We start from the raw sequence: 21,706 nt of genomic DNA on the forward strand, positions 1-21,706 counted from the left end.
CTCTCGACATTGCGGAGCAGCGTGCGCTTGAAGTCGGCGATTCATGCCAGCGGCGGTCGTGGTGCACGTGACTCATGCTGCCCCCCAAATTGTCTTTATCCAAGAATGCAGCGGCTTCTGGGGACATCGCCGCAGATTTTAGGAACATTGAAACTCGGTATCTAGGGTAGATGTGTTTTGTATATTTGTCCTTTTCTTGCCGCGCTCAGTGCGCTGGACGTTTTGATTATGGACTTCTTGATCGTGGGGACTTTTGGTTATAAATTATCGCCATTAAGGGAGCAGAAGTAGTGGTATGGGTCTTGGAACAAGACACTAACGGGCCCGAGTCATGTTGTGGGCACGCCAGCGGGCTGCCACCGGTATAATCGTTTCTTCGCGTGCTGCATTAAACGAAGTAACAACTCCGCTACTCATTCACCACGCTACCACTACATGACAGAGGCGACAGAGGTCGGTTCTGGGACGCCTTGGCCAATGTGGCACGGCTTAGGCCACTATAAAAATCGAACATCAACAATATATTCGCACAAGACATCGTGTATCTTGTCGTTAACAGTGCCCTAACCATGCATTGTGGAATAGCATCTCATCAGTATGGTGCTCTCATAACTCGCCTTCATATCACGACGTACGGAAAAATATACAATTTAATGAGCAAAACTAGTTCAAATTTTTCTCACTCCTTTTCTGCTTCCACCTTTTCTATTAAAAGCAAGCTGCCCTTTTAACGGCATAACACCGTGCCGCGAAGCCATGGAAATATAATATGACAGCACATGAAGAGGTCAACGATCGGAACATACGCAGATGCGTGATTGGCATCTACTTGGCCATAACAACACAGCAGCGATCAAATTCAATCTCCTGGTTTCCTCATAAGTGGTCAAATGGTGTATGGTCATCATTAACGCGTGTTGACAACCTCACACAATGATGTGATGCAATTACCATAACATTAGCAATACTTACCAGCTATTGCCGTCCTGAAGAGTGCCCCGCTGCAAAGCTTTAAAGCAAAATCTGCCTGTTAGGCCAGAACAACTTTCCACTGGCTCAGACATTGCAAACCATGGTAGCGGAAACTCACGAAGAACGGCTTGGGCTGCGGGGGGATGGCCGTCGCTGGGAAGGGTAACGCACAGTTTACTCAAGCAATCAGAGAGTTTCCCCAGCATGTTTCGAATTATGTGCACCGTTCTGGGCCCATCCCCGTAGCACTAAAAAAATCCCCATCCCACCGAATCCAAACCACGGCGCCTGCTTCTACGAGCAGACCTACACAAGAAACAGAGAAGCTTCCCAGCGAACAAGATTTGAACAAATACAACCACTGAAGCCAACCTTCTCCCTTAGCCTTGGAACTTAGACTACCTGAAAAATTTCTGGCTACAACGTTTTTGTAAATTCGTCCACACCCAAAGAAGGACCAACGCCTGGTTTTTATAGCAATACTGCTCCGTGTCTGTGTTCTAGAATTGCGATTCTAGAAATTTTCTGCCTCTCGTGTGGGATTCCTCGGTCCGGTTGCGGATGCATTGGTGGCGCCGCATCATAATTCATACGGGCCCTCGTGCTTGTACGTGTGTGTTTTTGTCCAGTTGTCATATCTGAGAGGAGTGAATGTTGAGTGAAGTTTTGAAGGTCAATATTGGTACTTACCCGTGAAAGGAAGGACATTTTATTTTCTCGTTTTGCGTGAAATCGTATGCAATATGTTAATAAATAGTGTAACATACAATAGACGCGATTTTAATAGTTTGTTATTTTTTTATAAAACCGTTGCCAAAGCCACGTTGAAATGAGAGCTCTGGAAAAAAGTTGAAATAATTAATAAACCCATTTACTTCCCCGAATAGGCCTAGCAAGGATGGCTCAAGAACGGCGCGAAACCGGGATGCCCAACTTCCAAGTGGGCGACAAAGTTGTCATCGAATGTACGGACGCCTTCACCGACTTCGAGATGATTCGGGCCATATGGTCATGCGGCCAGCTTCAATGGGTGAGTGCAAAAATGCGTTCCCTGCGTTCATTACGACCATATTCTTATTGAAGCTTGTATTGTCTGAATCGTATTGTCGTCTGTGTTATTGTTGGCGTCGTGCGCCAAAACTCCCTCGTCACCCCCCTACCCTACCCCGGCACTTGGCGGCCGGAAACTCCTGTGACAGCAGATGGAGGCCGGATCATGCCATCCTCCCACCTAAGAGAGAGAGAGAGAGAGAGAGAGAGAGAGAGAGAGAGAGAGAACAAATTTATTGAAGCAAACAAAATTGCGGCGACTACGTGCCGGATGGGGTGGTTCCCTCTTCACGGGAGCCATATGCTTCCTCTGCTGCCTGGCCCCTGGAAATCAGGACGAGCTGGTCTTCCAAGGCGGGGCTGGTAAGCAATGTCTCCCATGGCTCGTTAAGAGGTGTGGGAAGGGTGGTGGAGGGATGGGTAAGGGGTGGGGGGATTGTCTCGGTGAAATCGCACTCTCCGATGACGTGTCGGAGCGTGCCCAATTGCCCACAGAAGCTACACTCTTTCTCGTATATCTCGGGGTACATTCTGCTTTGGAGATAGGGGTGCGGGAAGGATCCTGCTTGCATTTGGCTGTAGATCGTTTGCTGCGCTCTGCTGAGTGATTTGTGCGGCTCAGGGTAACGCCGTCTGCCTTCCCTGTAGTGGCTGGTGATATCCTTGTAAGTCGTTATGTCCTGCGGCTCGTGCTCGTCGGCCCGGTGTTCAAGTTCTCAGGCGAGCTGGTGGGCGAGTTCGTTGCCCTCCAGCCCTGAGTGATCCGGTGTCCATATCAGTTCGACTTTCTGCTCGGGTATGCGGCGTATTCCTCCCTCTAGTATTCTGAGTGCGTCAGAGACACCTGCCCTTTTCTGTAGTTGCCATACGCTTTTTGCGAGTCCGTGATTACTTTGCTCACGTTACGCAGCGTGAGCGCCAAGGCTATTGCCGCCTCTTCCGCTTCGTCCGGGAACACCGTTTTGACAGAGGCGCACGTCACCAGCGCGTCTTGCGTCGTGACCGATATCGCGGCTCGCGTCGAAAACTTGGATAGAGAGGCGTTCGTGTAGAGGCTGACCCCCATTGCGTCTTGTTGTTCTTACGCTTGTCTTAGCGTTTTGATGAGGGCCTTGACCCTGGCCGCTCTGCGCCCGTCGTTGCGACCCGTTCTCATGTTTCTGGGCAGGGGTTTACTCTCGATTTTCTGAGCCCAAAGCTTGGGTAAAGGTCCCACTTCCTTGTGGTTGGCCTCTTGCCAGCCCAGCTTGGCTAGTACTATTCGTCCTGCGGAGGTTTGGCTGAGCCGCACTCTCTGGGTAGACAGGTGGGCTTCTGCCAACTCTTCCACCGTATTGTGTTTGGCCATGCCTAGCAGCTTCTCGGTGGACAAGTTGCGCGGGATACCTAGCGCCACTTTTGTTGCTTTGCGTTGGATCGCGTTCAGTGGATCTCTGTCTTTTTTGAGTAGCTGTGGGTACGGCGCCGCATATACGATGCGCGACGTCACAAAGGCCTGGACCAGCGTGAGCGCGTCCTCTTCCTTCAGTCCTCTTCGCCGTTTGTGACCCTTCAGATTTGATTCGGGCTTGCGTGGACGGCGTTATATTCATTCCGTCCATGGTAATGCGCACCTTCTCTTGCTCTTTTTTCTTTCTTCGGGGCTTTATGATTAGGAGGTCTAATTTTTATGCCGAGCAGTCGAGACCGCATGTCTTTGCATAGTCGTGTACGGTGTCGGCCACTCTTTGAAGGGTCTCTGCCACCCAACTCTCCGACCCCGCTCTAGACGTCCACGTGGTGACGTCGTCCGCGTACAGAGCGTGGTCAATGCCCTCTATGCCTTGTAGCAGGGCTGGGAGCGGGAGTAACGGCAGGTTGAAGAGTAGGGGCGATAGGACCGACCTTTGCGGGGTGCCCCTGTCTCTAAGCGTTATCGGCCGCGACGTCTGGTCCCCGATCTTGATCTTTGCCGTTCTATTACTAAGAAAGGCTTGGCTGTACTTGAACGTTCGCTCTCCGCACCCTGTGTCTCGCAGATTACGGAGTATGCTGTCGTGGGGGACGTGGTCAAAAGCTCCCTTGAGGTTGAGCGCCAGGATCGCCCTCGGCGTGTGGTTCACCGGTTCGTGTAGCTGCATTAGAAAGTCTTGCGTGCTAAGGTGCCCTCGGAAACCGTATATGGTCGGTGGCATCTGGTGGGTGCTGTCTAGGTCCTTCTGCAGCCCCTTAAATACCATGCGTTTGACCACCTTCCCCACGCATGATGTGAGAGAGATGGGTCGCATGTTGTCAACGTGAGGTGGCTTCCCCGGCTTGAGAATAAAGCGCACCTCCGCTTCCTTCCATTCTTTCGGTAACGAGCCCTTCTCCCACTCTACGTCGGCGAGGTCCAGGAGCTCCGTCCGACTCTTGTCGCTCATGTTCCTTAGAACCTTGTAGGTAATGGAGTCGATCCCCGTGCGCTGGCTTGGTTGCTCTCGTCTATGGCCGCGATCAACTCCAGCTCGGTGAAGGCCGCGTCCATGTCTTCGTTGCTCGCCCCTTCGTACTCGAGGGATGGTTTGCCGCTGTTTTCCATTTTGAGGTACTTCAGCGTGAGTTCCAGGACGAGCTTCTCCCAGTCCCCCTCGTAGCTGTTGATCGTTCGGGCGAGGCCGCGGGCACCTGTACTCTTGCTCTTCAGTGGGTCTATTAGGTGCCTCAGCAGTTTCTACGTCTTTTTCGTAGGCAAAGTACTCTGGACATTGTCGCAGACCTTCATCCAGTTATCCCTGCATAGTTGGATCGCATACTCGACTGCTTGTCTGTTGAGGTCGCGGATGCGTTTCCGCAGCTTCTTGTGTCTCTGCCTCTTCCACCGCCAGGTGAGCCCGTGTCTGGCCAACACCACCTCGACTTTTTTTTTTCAAGGCCTCGGCAAGCCTCCGTCTCGGCAGCGTGACGTCACTTCAGTGAGATCTGAGAAAACAACGCTAGACTGGCTGGAACCGGAATGGCTTGCGGCTTCTGTTTGACAAGTAACCAGACAGTCTTTCCCTCTAAAACTAGTTTTTAAAAAGCGAACTCAAATAAACATTATTTGCTACAACCAACAAAAAGCGCTTTGCAATACTTTATTCTTCAAATGTTGCTCTTATTTCCCTAATTCGTTCGTGGTTTAACTATTTTTGTACACACCCGGACAAATAGTGCGAAGATTGACAGCGCGTGAGAGTGCGTCTGGCCACCTTGATCTCGTTTGAACACTTTGTGCAGAAGCGGCGGTTTGTTAGCGCTCACGTTGCCTTTTCTTTAATGAATTCCTTGAATTGTGCTGTGTGAATATTCTCAGGTGAACTACACAATATGCCGGGATGCTGTTGCACGCCGGGGTGCAACTCTAACTATGCTGGTGGTCCGAAAGCGCGCGTTTATCGGTTTCCGACGGACGCTGACCAAAGAAGAGCATGGAAAAAAGCGATTCTGCGCAAGGATTTCTCACCAAAAAAGTACACCGTGGTAAGTGAATTCACTTGTCGCAGGTGCCAACGCATGTGTGAAGTTAACCAGTCATGCAGCTGAACACCTTTTGAGTTTTCTTATTTGCGTGCTAAAGCTTTGAAGGCAGTTGCAGGAGGTAACGGTATCGCATGGTGGCGGCGATTGGAGCAGTCTTTTTGTTTCACCGAACCGGCCTAACCGCTTCTGCTCGCTGTCTAGACAGAGTCACTGTTAGTTATTAATGGTGATTCTGGCCAATCATTGGGCGGAAGTGGTTTGGCCTGTTCGGTGACACAAAGACAGACTTCTCCCGTGCAGTACTGCTACCTTCGTTGATGTCGTTCCGCATCTGCGAGTGATCAGTCCTTGATTGTACCTAACCGGCAAACCGTAATTGTACTATTGCCCTAATTTTTGTGTTTGCGCGATCATCTTTGACAAACAAAAACTTTTCTCGAAATATCACGCGTAGCTTATGCACAGAGTCGCTCTGAACGGACTGCAGCGCCAGATCGGATCTCATTATAGTTATATTTAATAAACAGCGTTCGCTTGTTGGGCCGCCTAACAAGGCAGGGTTCAAATGGTGGTGCCTAATATTACTGCCACATTTTCTGGTTGTAGCTGACTGCTGATGAGTGTAACTTTTTGTTGCTTATTTTTTGTCTTATAGAGCTTTTTCTGTTTTTCAGGTGTGTGAGAAGCACTTTCTTCCAAGTGATTTTGCGACAACTTCGACCTATAGAGATGAGAAAACTGGACGACTACTTGAAGTTCTTCTACAGCTGAGACGACTCAAGTCTGGTGCTATCCCGAGCCTATTTCCTAACTGCCCTGCCTACCTTTCTCGCCCCACAACTGGTGGCCGTGAAGGCCCTGAAGAGAAGCGTCTTCGTCTAGAAGGAGAATCGCTGCAGGAGGCAATCAAGCAGTCCATTGAATCTCACGAATAAGAGAAGAAAAAGAATAACATCAGCACTTTTGAGGACTTGGTCACCTGTCTGACAAATTTCCAGATAAACACCTTTTGGGCAAAACTTCTTACTCACGACAAAGTCCCATTCTTAAACTTGGCGTCTCAAGATGCTCCAACTGTGCGTTTTGCTGCGACAGTGTCAACTGATCTGATCGTGAAAGTGTTTGTTGGTGACGTGCAGCTCAACAAGCTCGGGACCCTCTTGCTTCCTATGTGTTTGTATGGTCTGCGGGTACTTGATAGAGTCCTTAATGCTGCAAAGTTCGGCAGACAACTTCTCGGACAGCGAAGAGCACTTGCAAATTGTCTTGAAGAAGACAGCGTAAACGCTGGATGAACTAGCGTCACAAAATTTTCCACATGACTAGCAAGTGGAAGTTGTAAAGTTCATAAAGCAACAAGTCGACATTTTGCTGAGCAGAACTTCAAGATACCCTGCGGACTTGTTAGTATTTGCTAGCCTTGTGTTCACTATATCTCCACATGCATACAGATTTATTAGGTCTACATCGAAGCTGAAACTTCCACATCCAGACACCATTAGACGTGTTTGTGGGACGTACCGTGTGAATCCATGCTCTGAACAACAAGATGTTTGATTTCTGTCTTATGAGAGACTGGCAGTAGAAATGGATGACTATGAAAAAACTGTGATGCTTGTCATGGATGAAATTCATCTGCAACCATACATTGACTACAAAGGTGGAGGTCTAGTAGGAATGGCTGCAAACAGCCAAAATGCAGCAAAAACTGCTTATGTATTTATGATTCAAAGCCTGCTGTCGTCAAAGACGTAGTGCACATCCTCCCAGTGGCGCAAATAGACGGAAACAGCTGCACCAGTTTCTTCGTCAGCTCATTAATGGACTGGAGGCTACAGGATTTCAAGTAATTGCGGTTGTTTCAGACAACTCCATCAACGGGAAAGCGATGTCATTTTTTTCCGAGCCACCGAAGGTTGATACGGTCTACAGGCATCCATCAGACCAAGCAAGACCACTGTTTTTTATTGTGGATTCTGTTCATGTTCTGAAATGCCTAAGGAAAAATTGGTTGAACCAGCGTAACAGTGGTAAATGTATGTTTTTTCCTGACATCGATGGACTACCTGACAAACCATGTGTGCTAACTTTGAAGGCACTGAAACCTTCAAACATAGAGCGACAAAACATGAAACTTGATCTCAAAGTGTTTAACAGTTTTACAGTTGCAGCTCTCAACAGTTCAAAAGCAGCAGAACTGCAGCATGCCAAAAGCACAGCCAATTTTATCAGCACTGTGCTGATGTGGTGGCCCATAGTAAATGTCAAGACGCCAGATAAAGGGAGGCGCCTTCGAGACGACTTTCAGGACCCCATAAAGACAGTTTGTTGCCCTCAGCTCGATATTTTGCATAAAGTAGTCAGTTGGCTGGACTACTAGAAAAGCCTCAAGCATGACACTGGTAATTTAACTCATGAGACCCACAATGCACTGCGTCACACATCTCTTGCTCTCATTCAGGTGGCAAGCTACCGCCTTAATGAGCTTGGATTCAAGTACGTTTTACTGGGAAAATTTCAGTCAGACTGCCTAGAAGACAGGTTCGGTAGGTACCGACAGTTAAGTGGCGCACAGTACCATGTGTCCATACGGCAGGTCTATGAAGCAGAGCACAAATTGAGGCTGAAGAAGGTCCTTGAGCTGCCAGAGAGTGATGAGATTTCCCCATGCCCCTCCACTGATGAATTGCTTCAAAGCAATTTCAGATTGCAGTTACAGAAGAAGACATTGCTGCTAAGCAGCACACACTACCAGCTACGACTTACGTGGCTGGTTATTGTGCACATGCTGCACTCAAGAAGCTCACATGTGAATTCTGTACAGAAAACTTGGTTGTTGAGAGTAAGACACTCACAGTTAAGGCAGATGAGCTCATAGCAAGCATTACAAGAGGTGGACTGAAGTTTCCCGAAGCTGTCGTCGTAAATGCCGTACTGATGAATATTGTTATCGAGAAGCTGACAAGTGAAGAACATGCAGCCAAATTTTATGCCTGTGAGAAGCAGAAAGAATTGCTTGTGTCAATGACGACACTGTTTCTGGAGTGGAATGAAGATTTTAGTGTTTGCGACAGTGGCCATTTACCACATGTAGTGATGGGCTGTATACTTAGTGCAGCAGCTAACACTTTGCTAAACAACCTTTGCAAACGAGAAAACAACAAGCTATCTGAAGCCAAAGCAGTTAAACGAAAACTGAAGACACTCCAGGCATAATCACTTGTACAAGACTGACAATGTGTCCTTTGTTTTCACAAAGCCAAATCGTTATCTAGGTCTAACTCGTCCGAAAAAAATTACTTTTGATAAACGTCACTACTCCTCAAAAATCTAGCTCCAAAGTTCAACATCGTGCCCGAGTTCAGTTCATAAATGTTCTTAACAACTTTACGTCCACAATTCTACTGTTCTGTATTGTAACCAGTTACCTTTTGCTGTCAAGGTTACCTTTCTTGTGGAACTCAAGCTGTTATGTGGAATATTATAGTAAGAATCGTTTGTGTATTGACAGAATTATGTTCGACAATTTCTTTGTGTGTTGATCTACGTGTGCTGGAATTAAGTGAACAAAATGTCAAAAAGCTTTTTCAGTGAATATCATGTCTGCTTTATTTTATTTTTTAAATGAAAAATAGCTTGTGACGAACTCCAAATAATGCCTCGTTAAATTGCTTTATTTCCCTGTTTCTTTGCTTTTAGAGGCTTTTTAAATAAAACGTACAATCTTCTTTTGACAAAACTGTTCTGGCGCCTTTACTACAGCATGCAAAATAAACCCTCCAGTGCCTTCAAAAACTAGGCTTTGTTGGAGGCGTATAACTTTTACACCTGTTGCTACTAGAAATTCAGCGTATGTACTGCCCATAAAACCTATAATTGCCATCAGGTTTCCTTCCAAGTGTAAATCTGTGAACAAAAAAAAAAGCGAAGGGAAAAAGCGCCGCGGAATGACAAAACGCGCACCGTCCAGGTTAGTGAAGCCAGCTTCCAGGCAGATCTCACACCGATGACGTCACGCAGGGTTGCGGAGGCCTTGAAGCAGTCTAGGTGGTGTTGGTCTGACATACCCCATGTGGGTGGGCCAGGGAAGCAACTTCGTTCTCATGGAAACCGCACCTGGGGAAGTAACGCGCTGAAACGACAATTTGCCGAGCAAGTAAGCAGGGATCCGCTTTTGTGGACCAGCTGAAAGCAAAACACGCTGCTAGGTGAGCCAAAACAACAAAAATCCTCATCGAGTTCAGTCAATGACAGACGGGCATTTATGAAGGTGATGGACAAGGTCGTGACAAGTCGCGAGGAGCTTCGAAACATCAACACTGAAGTGGATGATGCGATTTCTGTCGACGACTTGGAAAGGAACACGAGCCTGCAGCGAACTACGATGACGAGACGTTTGGGGCGCAGACTCGCTTTAAGTGCCAGCTGGAGCACCTCGGCGGTGCACGCTCGGTGCACGCTCCACCTCGATGGCGATAACTACGCCACTTTCCTCAGCAACGTCTGCGTTGCAGACCCTCTGATCTCATCCCCCATCGGTGGCCATCAAGGCTTTTTTGGGGACGTGTGTCAACACACGTCGTTCTGGAAGCAGTTGAATGGCGCAGTCCACACGAACCAGACTGTGAGCACTATGCACAAGTTTCCTTACCGGCGCAGCTACTTTGTTGGTAAACCAGCCGCCGGCATTGCCGGATTACCAACAGCCGAGGCGTGCTACGAGACTGCCATCCAGCTGATCAGAGAGTGATTCGGGGACAAGAGCTGAATTATACAGTACCATTTTAGCATGCTCTGGGGACTGCAGCACGTGTTGTCTGCATCGGACATGAGAGCTGCACAGCTATATGACTCCTTCCCGGTAAACGTCCCCTGCCTGATTGTGCTTCACGTCCGAACAAGCGGCTTTTTGGCGATGCTATAGGACGTGTTGCAGGAGGCGTTGCCGGAAGAGATCGTCTTGGCTTTTCACCAACACGTCCTTCTCTGGGAGACAGTGCTCGCCGCGGCATGTTCATATTCTGGTAAAAAATTCAATGACATGCCGGAAACTGATACAACTTCTTTGAATCACGTAAATCGAGCTCAAGGCAAGAGCGTGATGTGCTCTAGTCGGAACGTCTACAGAAGGAAGCGACTTACTCCAGCGTAGCAACTGGCATCGGTTTTACACGCCTCGCAAGCTTCGGTGCCTGAAAGTACCCCGTGGTTTTTGCAAATTTCAAAGCACAATACCCAAGCACGAAAGGCTTCATTTATCAGCACAGGCAAACAGAAACGGCTTGCAAAGCAGAAGCTATGTTATAGACGCAGGATGGTGGGCCATTGACCAAAGGAGTGCTGGCGAAATATAACGTGCACGACGGGCATGCGGAGGAATGCAACTGTGATTTACAACCCAGACTACGCATGAAAATTGAAAGAAAAAAAAACAATAACAGTCAACATGCCACCAAATTCCTGGGCAAATCATGCCATCAAGCCACGATCTACTGCCGTCACGAGCTGCCATCTGGACAAAGGAATTCACTCCTAGACCCTTAAGTCGTGGATCGTTGGCTCCATCGGAGCAAGCTATATAGGAAATGTTTGACGGTGGCAGCCAGCAAACGTCTGTCAAGGGAAACATAGTTTCCAATTTAAAATTAAGTCATTGGAGCGATAAGCCTCTCCATTAGTGCGGTTGCATCATCAGTTGGTTCGCAAGGGAAAGGAGCATAATCTTTGAGCTGTGAATTTGTAATCAGTTTGATGGCACAGAGCTTGTTGTCCAGGAAATTGGTACCGACAATTTGCCCAAACGTCGCAAAAACGGTGCTTTCGAAAAACATCACTGAAAGTTTAGCTACCGACTTGCTGATTAACGAACTGTTTCCCGAGAATGTGAGAACCGAGGCATCAACCCGCTCGTAGGATCCGATATACTTCGGACTAAGAACTACAGGAGATGTAAGAAACCTGAAATTCAAGAATTACAAATATTTAAAGTTCAAACGTAAATTCCTCGGAGTACATATCACAACCGATCTGACGTGGAGTGTTCACTGTAATTATGTAACAAAAAACGCGAACTGAATGTTAGGTTATGTCCGGCGCAAATTTTCAAGGGCTCTTCCTCCCTTAAAAGCTCTTTTTTACAGTAGACTAATACTATCTAAACTTAATTATGCCGATTCAGTATAGCATGTGCAAACCTCTGCCAACTTTTATTTCTGATTTGTTCATGTACGCAGATGCGAAAATCGCTGCCCAAAGACGTGGTAAAAGAAGTGGATGATTTCATAGGCTCCCAAATCCGGGAGACTGAGAGAAGAGTTTGCTTCGATGAAGCCGCAGAGGTGAGCCAGAAAACAATTTCATGCCCTCTAAATACCCTTAACCAGCAAGTATTTCGCTAAGCGCAGTTGAAAAGCAACAACCTTACGGTACTTTAGTTAGGTGAAAGGAGGTATTGGGCCAATTATATGGGCAGAAGGCTTATTCGTTACCAAGCGTTACAGCAGGAATGCCGAAATAAAGGCAGTATCAAACTTATTGATTTCAAAAATTTTGTTGGGTGAAAAGAATTTATTTCAAAGCAATCTTGCTGAAATACCTGCACTGGGTAGTTGAAAGTCTTAAACCCGCCTCCAATATGTGGATAAGCAATGTAAAATTTGGTCGCTATCTAGCTAACCAAATTTCGCTTCTGAAAACTGAGGGTATTTATGGCACCAATCTTTGTGCATGCGTGAAGTTTACCTCTTCGGTACTTACTGCATTCTTGCATTGCTGCATTTTATTTGCTCGTGATTAGCGTTGCTTGCTAATCCCGCCGGGTATTCTGTCAGAGCTGGTAGCATAGCAAATAAAGGAATTCTTATCAAATATGCACATTTTGTTTTTCAAATATCTGTTACAGGTCTCGTTTGCTAAATATTAACACTTTATGCACTAATAAGCCTGTTCATAAATTGCATGAGCATTTTTTTCTCATAACAGAAATTTCTGGAGAGAAGCGAAGCTTTCAGCCCATCACTGATGTCCGTACGCGAAACCGCACTGCAGGGGAGTCATCTTTCTCTGATGATTATGATGATTGTGGGCAAAGTAAAGAAATAACGTCATCTAAGTCACCGAGAATGAATCTACGCATACCTGTTGAAAAAAATCAAAACATCCCCCTCGCGAGGGGCACGATCAAATGCAGAGCATTTCCGCGGGGGGCGTGCCTGCAAGTCTTATGGATTACGTATTGGTTGTTGTTGTTGTAATTGTTGTCTTCCAGCGTAGACATTGTCGATGAAGTCGATGGTGAAACGTGAAACGTGCCGTGAACCCCCTGCCGCGGCTATTACGCAACGTGGAGAGGCTACGACGCAACGTGACGCGGCTATGACGCAACACAATCCACTTTAATCCAACCCAATCCAAATCCAATCCAAGCCAATCCAATCCAATCTAATGCCCTTCGCGAGAGAGTGTTATAGCGCCGAAATCGCGCCACCACATGAACGCGAACCGAACGTGGCGAGAGAGGGTGTTGCGAGTGGAGAGAAGGCGAGGAGGACGCGGGGGAGAGGGCGCACCTGTGGCCGACGGTTGAATGAGTCAAGGATATAAGGTGCGTGCGTAACCTTCCATTCTGTGTCGGCTCCGTGGAGCAGTCGGTAAAGTGCCGTGTACCTTGCGTTCCGCCCGCAGAGTCGTGGGATCGAAACCTGGCGCCGGAAGGCATTATTTCTTTATATAGTGTAGGGTGCGGACTACGTAGTGATGCGGACTACGGACGCCAACGCGGGTGACATCGTGAGTTACTAAAATGCTCTGCATTTAAAATTGAAACGCTTCCTGTGGTCAGAATAGAACCTGGGTCCTTCGCCTTATGAGGCGGAAGTCTATTGCGTTGCGTCGTCACTGCATTCGGGTCGCTCCGCAGTTTCACCGGGTTCGTTGCGTGAGCCTTGCCTTTGGATTTTGGCTGAGATGAAGTGCAGTTTCGCTTCGGAAGTTGGCAGTTTGTATTTGTACGATGACGACGAGCAGGGGGTGGGTCGCTTAGCGTTTGCAGCACTCACAGGATTTGCAGGCCTTGCACTCGGACTTCGAAATTGCACTTGCAGGTAGTTGGCACTTTGATCGTTTCCCCTTTGCTTTTGGTTGCAGCGGCTTTGACTTTGGCATTTTGCCATATGATTTTGGCGCGGAAGAAAGCTTCGCGGTCTAACGATCGTTGTCGTTAGATAGAGGGGCTTCTGTTTTTTTTTGTATTTCATTAGGTGATTTCGGAAAGTATATATACACATTGTTGCTTACCGATGTACGTATGAACAACGTGGTATCGTATCTCCTGCTCGCCGGACTTTTTCGCAGAATTTCGTCGATACAGAAAATTTGGAATAAACCTGCGTAAGTTGTTGCCGCAATTTCATAAGGTTTTCAGTAGAAGTTGGAAAATACAGTAATAAGTAGCGGTAGGTGAAGATCCGTGCGACTAATCTAATAACATACAATAATAACTAGAGGGGAAACTGGCGCTAGTGTCAACGCGAAATCCGAGACGGCGCTTACGCTTCGATGGGAATGATGGGTAGTTCTGGAACCGGCTTGCGTAGGATCGAAACGGGCCTAAGGCTGCGCAAATTGTTTTTTGTCACCGAAACTCTTATTGCGCGGTTCGTTGCTTACAAGTTACATGGCAAACAAGAAAGGCAGTGACCAAAAACGGGTTTTGTGCGATATAAAAGGCGCATTTATATATAAAGCAAACGCGGAGTCGAGGAGGTTACCGGAATACGTTTGCCGTTTGCCACCAACTACAGCGGGACGCGGAATTTATCAAAAACTGTTTGTAAAAGTTTAAAGCTTGTAGGTTTTAATATTAAGAAAAGTTTTATGCTCCTGAAAAACAGACCGATTACTTTTTGGAGAAGTTATTCTGGCCTGAATTAGTGGCATTCATCAAGCATCGTTTCTATCAGCCGCCGGTACTGCTGGTCTACGCCGTAGGAGCCGGCGTTCGCACGAGGTGTGGGGCTGTTCTAAGCAATTCGAAAGCGTCATCGGCTTTGAAAATACATTGCTCTGCCAAATGAGCAGCGCCGCAACTCCTAATTCACAGACAACTTCGCCGCCTACAGCGCCGTCGTTTGTGTTTTCGTGCTTGCTGTGCCGGCAAGGATTTGATAACCCATCCAATTCGCAACTATGGTAATAAAAAATAAAACACTCCACGCAGGGCGGCGTCAGTGCGCGCGCGGAATACAGTTAAAGTGCAAGCGCATTTTTGAACGCTTCTTCCAACATAGGCAAATGCTTTCATGCAACTTCAAAACGAAAACGAAACTGCCTGCACGATTCAATATAGTAACTTCCACAAGCCATCGAGCGCCAATCCGAATCCAGAACTACTAATCACGCCTATTGCGGCGGACGATCGCAGGGCCAGTTTCCTCTTTAGTTATTATTGTATGAAACTCATGCCTTATAACGCCGTTGTGGTTCGATCCGTCAAGCACAGTAACGACGTCCGGCTGTTGGCGCCGACACGAAGTTGTTCGTTATTCTATTATTTTTCTCAATTATAAATTAAAGGTTGTTTTTTAGAAATAACTTAACAAAACTTTATTACAGAAGGTAGACGCGTCGGTCAGCATGGGGCAGAAAGGAAGGGGGGGGGAGAGTTTAAAGGTACATTCGGCGGTGGACGCCTGAGGAGCGCGCGAACTCCCACAGAGAAAGCAGCGTCTGCCGTGCAGTGGCGGGTTGCAGCGGGGTTGTCCACTCCACAAGCCGCTGGACGCCGGGCGGAAGATACCGTAAACGGAGCGCTTGAAGACCGGGACACTCCCAGAACATGTGGTGTACAGTGGGCGTGGCTCCTGTTGGGCAAGAGGTGCAGGCAACTGCGGCCACAGATGGCGCATCCTGGACAGCATGCTGGTGACGTTTTGCACATACGCACGCCACTTGGCCAACACATCATCGGTTCGCGCGGCACCAGCCCATGCCTTGTGCAGAAGCACTTGTGCGCCACGGGGCAATCCAACATGCAGGGGAGGGTCTGGTGGAACTACATTCCGCAACGACTGCTTGGACGCGTGATTTGCTGCCGCCTTTGCTTCTGAGGGGTTCGTATAGTGCGAATGGGACGGGCAACGTCGAGTTGGAGCGGAGTTCAAAGTGCTCGCTCGCGCACGCGTAAGCGGTCTCGCTGCCGATTCCGCCTGCGTGTCCTGGGACCCAGTCTACCCGAACGACTATATTGCGTGTGTCCCGCAGCCTGCGACAAATGGTCTTGATGAGGTGGCAGGTGGTTCCGACGTGCGGGGGTTGGCCAAGTCGATCGAGGGATTGATGGCTGTCCGTAAATATTGTAAACTGGTGGTTGTCACCGGCGGCGTAATTTGCCTCAATGTGCTCCGCAGCGAGAAGAACTGCCGCAAGGCGGGCCTGACATGGGCTTGGTGGGCGAAGAAATTGAATTGTGCGAGAAATGCGCATTTGGCCGTCAATACATGGAATTGAAGTGCGAAATGTTGTTTCATTTAGGACTGCTGTTGTAAAGATGGTGCCGGCTCGGAGGTCTGCGCGTGCAGCAACAGCGGCGCGGTCATGGTGGTTATGGTTACGGCCATGTAGGCGAGATAGAGGCTTTAATTGGCACACGAACCGAGACATCTTCCCAAGGGGCTCGAACAGCTGGCAGTAGCGGGAAAAGGGAATCGGTCTGACCGGGAGCCAATTTTTGGACAAGCTGCCCCGCGCGGGTTTCGGCGCGCCTCTTGTTGTGGCCTTCGACCCTCTCCGTTATGATAGCGCGGAGTGGGGGCAGCTGGGAATAGCGGTAGAGTTCCTCCGCGCGGGTGTGCCGAGGTAAACCAGTAATTACTTCGCGGTGTAATGTCTCCAGTCGGTCATATTGTGCCTTCGTAAGGGCAAAGCATGGAGCACCGTAGCACGCCTTGGAAGTCAGGACGGCCTGTGTAAGTGTGCGCAGGACCTGCGTTGTTGCCCCGCCGAAGCGGCATCCAATTCTCTTGATGATACGAAGCTGCTGCTTCCAAACACATGGGATTTGCCGGATCCATTCACTGGCCCTTCCGTCTTCGTGGAGTGGCACGCCAAGTATCCGGAGCCACCTGTCGGCAGCACGGTCGATGGGTTGACCATTCAGCATGAAGTGTATTTGTGCCTGCGGATGGTCGAGCCCTCCAATGACGAGGTATTTTGTCTTTTCTGGAGACGGACTCATTCCACTCGGAGGCAGACACCTGTCAATGGTATCAAGTCCGAGCTGAATTGTGTCGATGACGTGCTGCGTGTTCAGCGTAGTACGTCGAGGGTCAACCCAGATGGTGATGTCATCAGCGTACATTGTGTGCTGCAGATGTGGAATGTTGCAAAGTTGTTTTGCAATCTTCCGCATCACTAGGTTAAACAGCGTGGGCAAGACGATGGCTCCTTGCGGTACACCAGTTGTATTGGTGAAGATGCGGGGATCGTTTAGCTCCGTTCTAATTTCAAACGTGCTGCCATTTAAAAAGCTTTTAACAAAATTAATTACGTGCGTACCCGCACCACAGTGCTGGAGAGCTTCAATAATGGCACTGTGTCGGACGGTGTCGAAAGCCTTTTTGAGGTAGACTGCCACGACCACGGCGGGGATATTCCTTCCACGCCGACGCTTCTTGCCGGTCAAGTTGCGGAGGAGCAGCAGGCTGTCATGGGTGCAAAGACCAGGGGGAAATCCAGTTTGCCCTGCGTCATAGTACGGCTCTGCGCCAGCGTGCTCAAGATTGATTGATTGATTGATTGTAGGGTTTAACGCGCCGACGCAACGCAGGCGATGAGGCGCGCCGTAGTGGAGGGCTCCGGATTAATTTTGACCACCTGGGGATCTTTAACGTGCGCCGAAATCTCGTACACACGGGCGTTTTTGCTTTTCGCCTCCATCAGAAAAGCGGCCGCCGCGGCCGGGAATCGAACCCGCGACCTCGTGCTTAGCAGCGCAACGCCTTAGCCACTGAGCCACCGCGGCGGATAGCGTGCTCAAGAATGTAGGTTAACCTGGAGAGGACCATGCGCTCAAGTAGCTTGCAAAGTGTAGAAGTCAGGGAGATGGGCCTCATGTTGTTGATGTACTCTTTTCCTGCCTTGGTAATGGGGTAAACTACGGAGTGCTTCCAGTCGACTGGTAGCTCACCGGACATCCACACAGCGTTTAATTCTGAGAAAAGCTGAATTTTGCCGTCTTCATCCTAGTTTTGAAGCAAGCGCCATATAATGCCATCGTTACCTGGCGCGCTCCTCACGGTGATCGCCCTCAGAGCTATTGCCATTTCCTGTGGAGTGAACGGCGCATTTTGGGCCACATCATTCTCTGGTGGTTGCCATTGATACGTAGTCGGTGGCGGGAGAATGCTCGGTTGCGGGAAAAATGTGCGAGCTGCCTCCTTCTCGAATTCTGCAGCGGAAAGGCTGGTTGCCAGACAAATATTGCGGCCGGTAGGCGCGGCTTTGGCCTTCCCTATCAGGGTACGAAATGTGTGCCATAGCTTGCTTGAACCAGTCTTTTCACTGAAGGAGGCGCAGTGGTCGAGCCACCGCGATCGGTCTAGTCGTTTGGCGTACCGTCGAGCCTCAGCCGCCTTTTTTCGTACCCCGAGAAGATCTTTAAAGAGCCTTCCATTGTTCAAGTACTGAATGCATAGATGTTCCCTCGTATTCCAGAGATTGACAAGGTGTTTGTCCGGTACCGGCATGTCTTCACTCACTTGGATTACGCGTGTGGAGTCCTGAACTGCGCGCTTCAACTTTTGAGTGATGGAAAGAGTGCTTTCATATTCAGCCATAGCAGCACGGAACGAATCCCAATCGACTGCTTGTGTAGTACGCTTGGACTGTCGGAGGCTTCGGGCGTTTAACTGCAGCCATATGGGGAAGTGGTCGGAGCTCATAGGATCTGCTCCGCAGCGCCACTCTTTAACGAGGCCATGCTCTGCTCATGTGAGATGTGCGGTGGTATCGCGCTGTCCCGCGTGAAGTCCACGCCTCGTAGGGTATTCCAAGTCATTGATGAGTGTAAGGCGGGCTGCTTCAGTAGTCTCCTAAAGTTTGTTCCCTCGAGATAAAGTTTGCAGGCAGAGTCGGCGGGCCACGATATTCACACCACGATATTGTAGTCGAATGAAAAGAATTGAGAAAATGCTTAGAACACGCCCGAACCTCAGTAATAGGAAAGAGTAAGTGGGTCACATTACTTGTTTTTAATGGACTGCAATATCTACTACAGAAACTGGTGCCACTGGTCAGAAAAGAAAGCGCAAAATTACCGTGTTTTCCCAGCCTGTAGGCTGCTCCAGAAACCTCAGTTCGTTTCAGTTCTGTTCACCAACACTCGGAGTGGTCTCAACACTCACAATTCCTTATCTTCCGCCAGATACATGATCAATGCCGATGTATTCGTATGAACCGAAACTTGGCTGCGCACGCATGTGCAAAAGACCGAAATTTTCCTAACTGCACATAACTTACCTATTGGTCTCTTTGACCACTATAGCCGCGAAGAGCCCGGTGTTGGTTTCGGAATTTCGAAAGTTTCGAAATGTAACTGTGTTCATATCACAAGAAACTGAAATTTTATGAGCTATTCATGGACTCGGGTATCAGAAAATAACTATACGGCGTTTGCTGTGGGCCCCCTGATCATTGTTCCGACTTTATATATGAACTTCACGACATTACACATGGTGTGTCTCGTCGTTACTCTCACCGGCATTTTTTTTTATTGGGAGACTTTAACATTCCAGATATAAACTGGGCTATTGAGCCACCTACCCTCCTTCCGTCCTCAACATAGCCAAAACATTTGTGGTCCTGTGCTCTGAATTTTCCTTCTCATAAGTAGTCAATGAACCAACGAGGACAACACCTGCCACCGCCAATACTCTTGACCTTGTACTAACAAGCAGACCTGACTTTGTTTCCAACATTAGGTACGCACCAGGTTTAAGTAATCATTCCTTGATGTCGTTCATCATGAATCGGTCGTGTCCGAAACCAGTTAAGAGCACCAAAATAATTTGTGATTATTACAAAGCAAAATTTGAAGGAATTACCAATGAACTATGCAGTTTCCTTGACTCTTTTTTGGAGGGTTTTGAAAGCGGCGCTTGCAAACTAAGTGGAAACTTTTTATAAGTGAGGCGGACGAACTGAGTGACAAACACATTGCTGTCCTCTCTATCACTACAAACTTACATGCTCCGTGGTTTACTAACCACATTGAACGATCTTCTAACAAAATGATCCGTCTCTGCAGATTAGCGAGGCGGTCCAGCAAGGTGCTTATAAGTTGGCGTCTAGTGAGTACATCTAGTCTAGTAAAGAAGCGTGCGTCTAGTAAAGAAGCGTGCTACACAGTTTGTGCAGTGCGCCACTGGGGTTGTATACTCTATACCGCTCACATGCGGGAAGGTATATGCGGGCCAGACTGGTCGTTGTGTCAATGACCGTTTGAGGGAACACCAGCTATCAATGAGAAACAAAACAAAGGCTCATCTTCAACACCATTGTTTCGCCTGCGAAGACAAGCAATGTCAGCCGCTGTTGAAAGAAATGGAAGTGCTGAGCAGAAGGCGCTAACGGGACGGCCGCGAGTTGATAGAGGCCTTTTTATCTGTAAAAACCATGGAAATTGTGTAAGCGAACCTTCTGTTATGTTATACGAGAGTTTGAATTTTTGAACAAGATGGTGCATTAAAAAAGAAAATAACGAAATGGGAAAGGGGAATGCTTTGTGCGCATGTTCAGTGAAAGCTATATAATGATGTCCGTTTTTTCAATAAAGCTAGTTGTGAGTCTGCGCCCGTCCTGTCCCTTCCTCATTGTTTTGTATCTCACGCGCAGTTTTTCCACCCTTGAAAAGGAGAGTTTTGACCTGTGGGTTGGAGCGTGTTTAATTTGAAGTCCAACACCAGGAATTGGCGCCGGGGGTCGACCTCTGCTTCGTTTTTTAAGGAGCAGTAATTCAGATTTATCGAAGTGAGGTGCAGGCCACGTCGGCAAAGGTACTGTTCGGGTGGTTTGAATTGCTTCTTGCAAGGCGTCTTGCTGTGTGCCGGCAGAGCCCGTGCGTCTCCATATTTTAATATCATCGGCGTAGATACCGAGACTGATACCAGGGACATTATTCAATTGTGCTGGAAGGTCTTTCATTGCCAAGTTGAAAAGTAGTGGTGATATAACAGAGCCCTGGGGTGTGCCTTTTGCTGATGTCGGGAGTTTGTCTGTTCTAAGGTTCCCGATGCCAATTGTCGCTGTGCGGTCTGTCAAGAAATGTTGCACGAAGTTGTATGTCCGCTCGCCGCAGTGGGTTGACTGTAGGCCTTTTAATATAGCATGATGTGCGACATTGTCGAAGGCCCCTTTGACGTCGAGGGCCAAGATGGCGCTTTTGTGTTGGCTGCTTGGATTGTCGAGGATGTCTTCTTTGATTTGTAGGAGTATATCTCAAGTAGATAGCAAAAAAAAAATTAACGGGCGCAAGGTAGTCACAAGAAGCATATCCAAAAGCCTGAGCGGCTCTGACCCAATTATTAGTGCCCATGAGACTGGTGCGTGAAAACCAAGTATTAATTGAGCGTGAACGTCCGTAGAAACGCAAGGTTGGGACGGTGCACAAACGTCAACAGCGTGCACGTCAAATTGATAGTCATGACCAATCATTCCATCGAGGGGCGAGGGCCCTGGTACCATTTCGTTCGTTTGGTTCTGATATTACGTTGTTTGCCTTTTAAAATATACTTTTATTGCTATCGTTGCCAGCAGCTAGCTCAGGCCGCATATAACAATAGCCAGCATGGTGCAGTTTTTTACGCATGACTCTTCGGCGCATCATATACTTTTGTGGCTCTACCAATTTTTTTAATTGTGGTCGTCTTCTACAACTCTCAGGCTTTCGTTCCTCCCCCTGTTTATTAGTGTCGCCATTTTTACGGTCTCTGCAGAAAATGCAGCATATACGCTCACCTCCTTTTTTGAAATTACCAATTTTTTTTTATTCAGCCATCACTGCATTTGGGGTTTCGCTTTCTTTTCTGGGTGGAGAGCATAGTAAGGATGGTAAAGTTTCTGTAGCCTTTTCATGCGTAAAAATTTTGGTATTCTTCATAGTCTTTCCAATGGGACTTAAAATACCTTGGAATATATGTATCTTGTATAC

At 48.1% G+C, this 21,706-nt stretch overlaps 1 protein-coding gene and 1 pseudogene across 8 annotated transcripts in view; both read left to right on the forward strand.

The window, feature by feature from the left end:
* LOC144147085 (uncharacterized) overlaps positions 1 to 21,706 on the forward strand; it is a 256,503-nt gene that overhangs the window by 15,880 nt on the left and 218,917 nt on the right. For 6 of the 7 annotated variants that reach the window (XM_077679133.1, XM_077679135.1, XM_077679130.1 and 3 more), the window contains 2 exons: positions 1,860 to 2,002; positions 11,736 to 11,840. In XM_077679133.1, the coding sequence (XP_077535259.1) occupies positions 1,871 to 2,002; positions 11,736 to 11,840 (237 nt within the window). In that variant the 5' untranslated portion in view covers positions 1,860 to 1,870. Of the gene's footprint in view, positions 1 to 1,859; positions 2,003 to 11,735; positions 11,841 to 19,861; positions 20,553 to 21,706 lie in introns of those variants that run through there. The other variant, XM_077679132.1, reaches the window with a different exon arrangement.
* On the forward strand, positions 5,409 to 9,439 carry LOC144147088 (uncharacterized; annotated as a pseudogene). The gene is made up of 2 exons (XR_013317815.1): positions 5,409 to 5,502; positions 6,177 to 9,439. The product of XR_013317815.1 is annotated as an uncharacterized LOC144147088 (transcript).

The sequence above is a fragment of the Haemaphysalis longicornis genome, unplaced genomic scaffold (genome assembly GCF_048455015.1).
Source record: "Haemaphysalis longicornis isolate Haplotype H1 unplaced genomic scaffold, Haemaphysalis longicornis Haplotype H1 scaffold_7, whole genome shotgun sequence".
Classification (NCBI taxonomy): Eukaryota; Metazoa; Arthropoda; class Arachnida; order Ixodida; family Ixodidae; genus Haemaphysalis; species Haemaphysalis longicornis.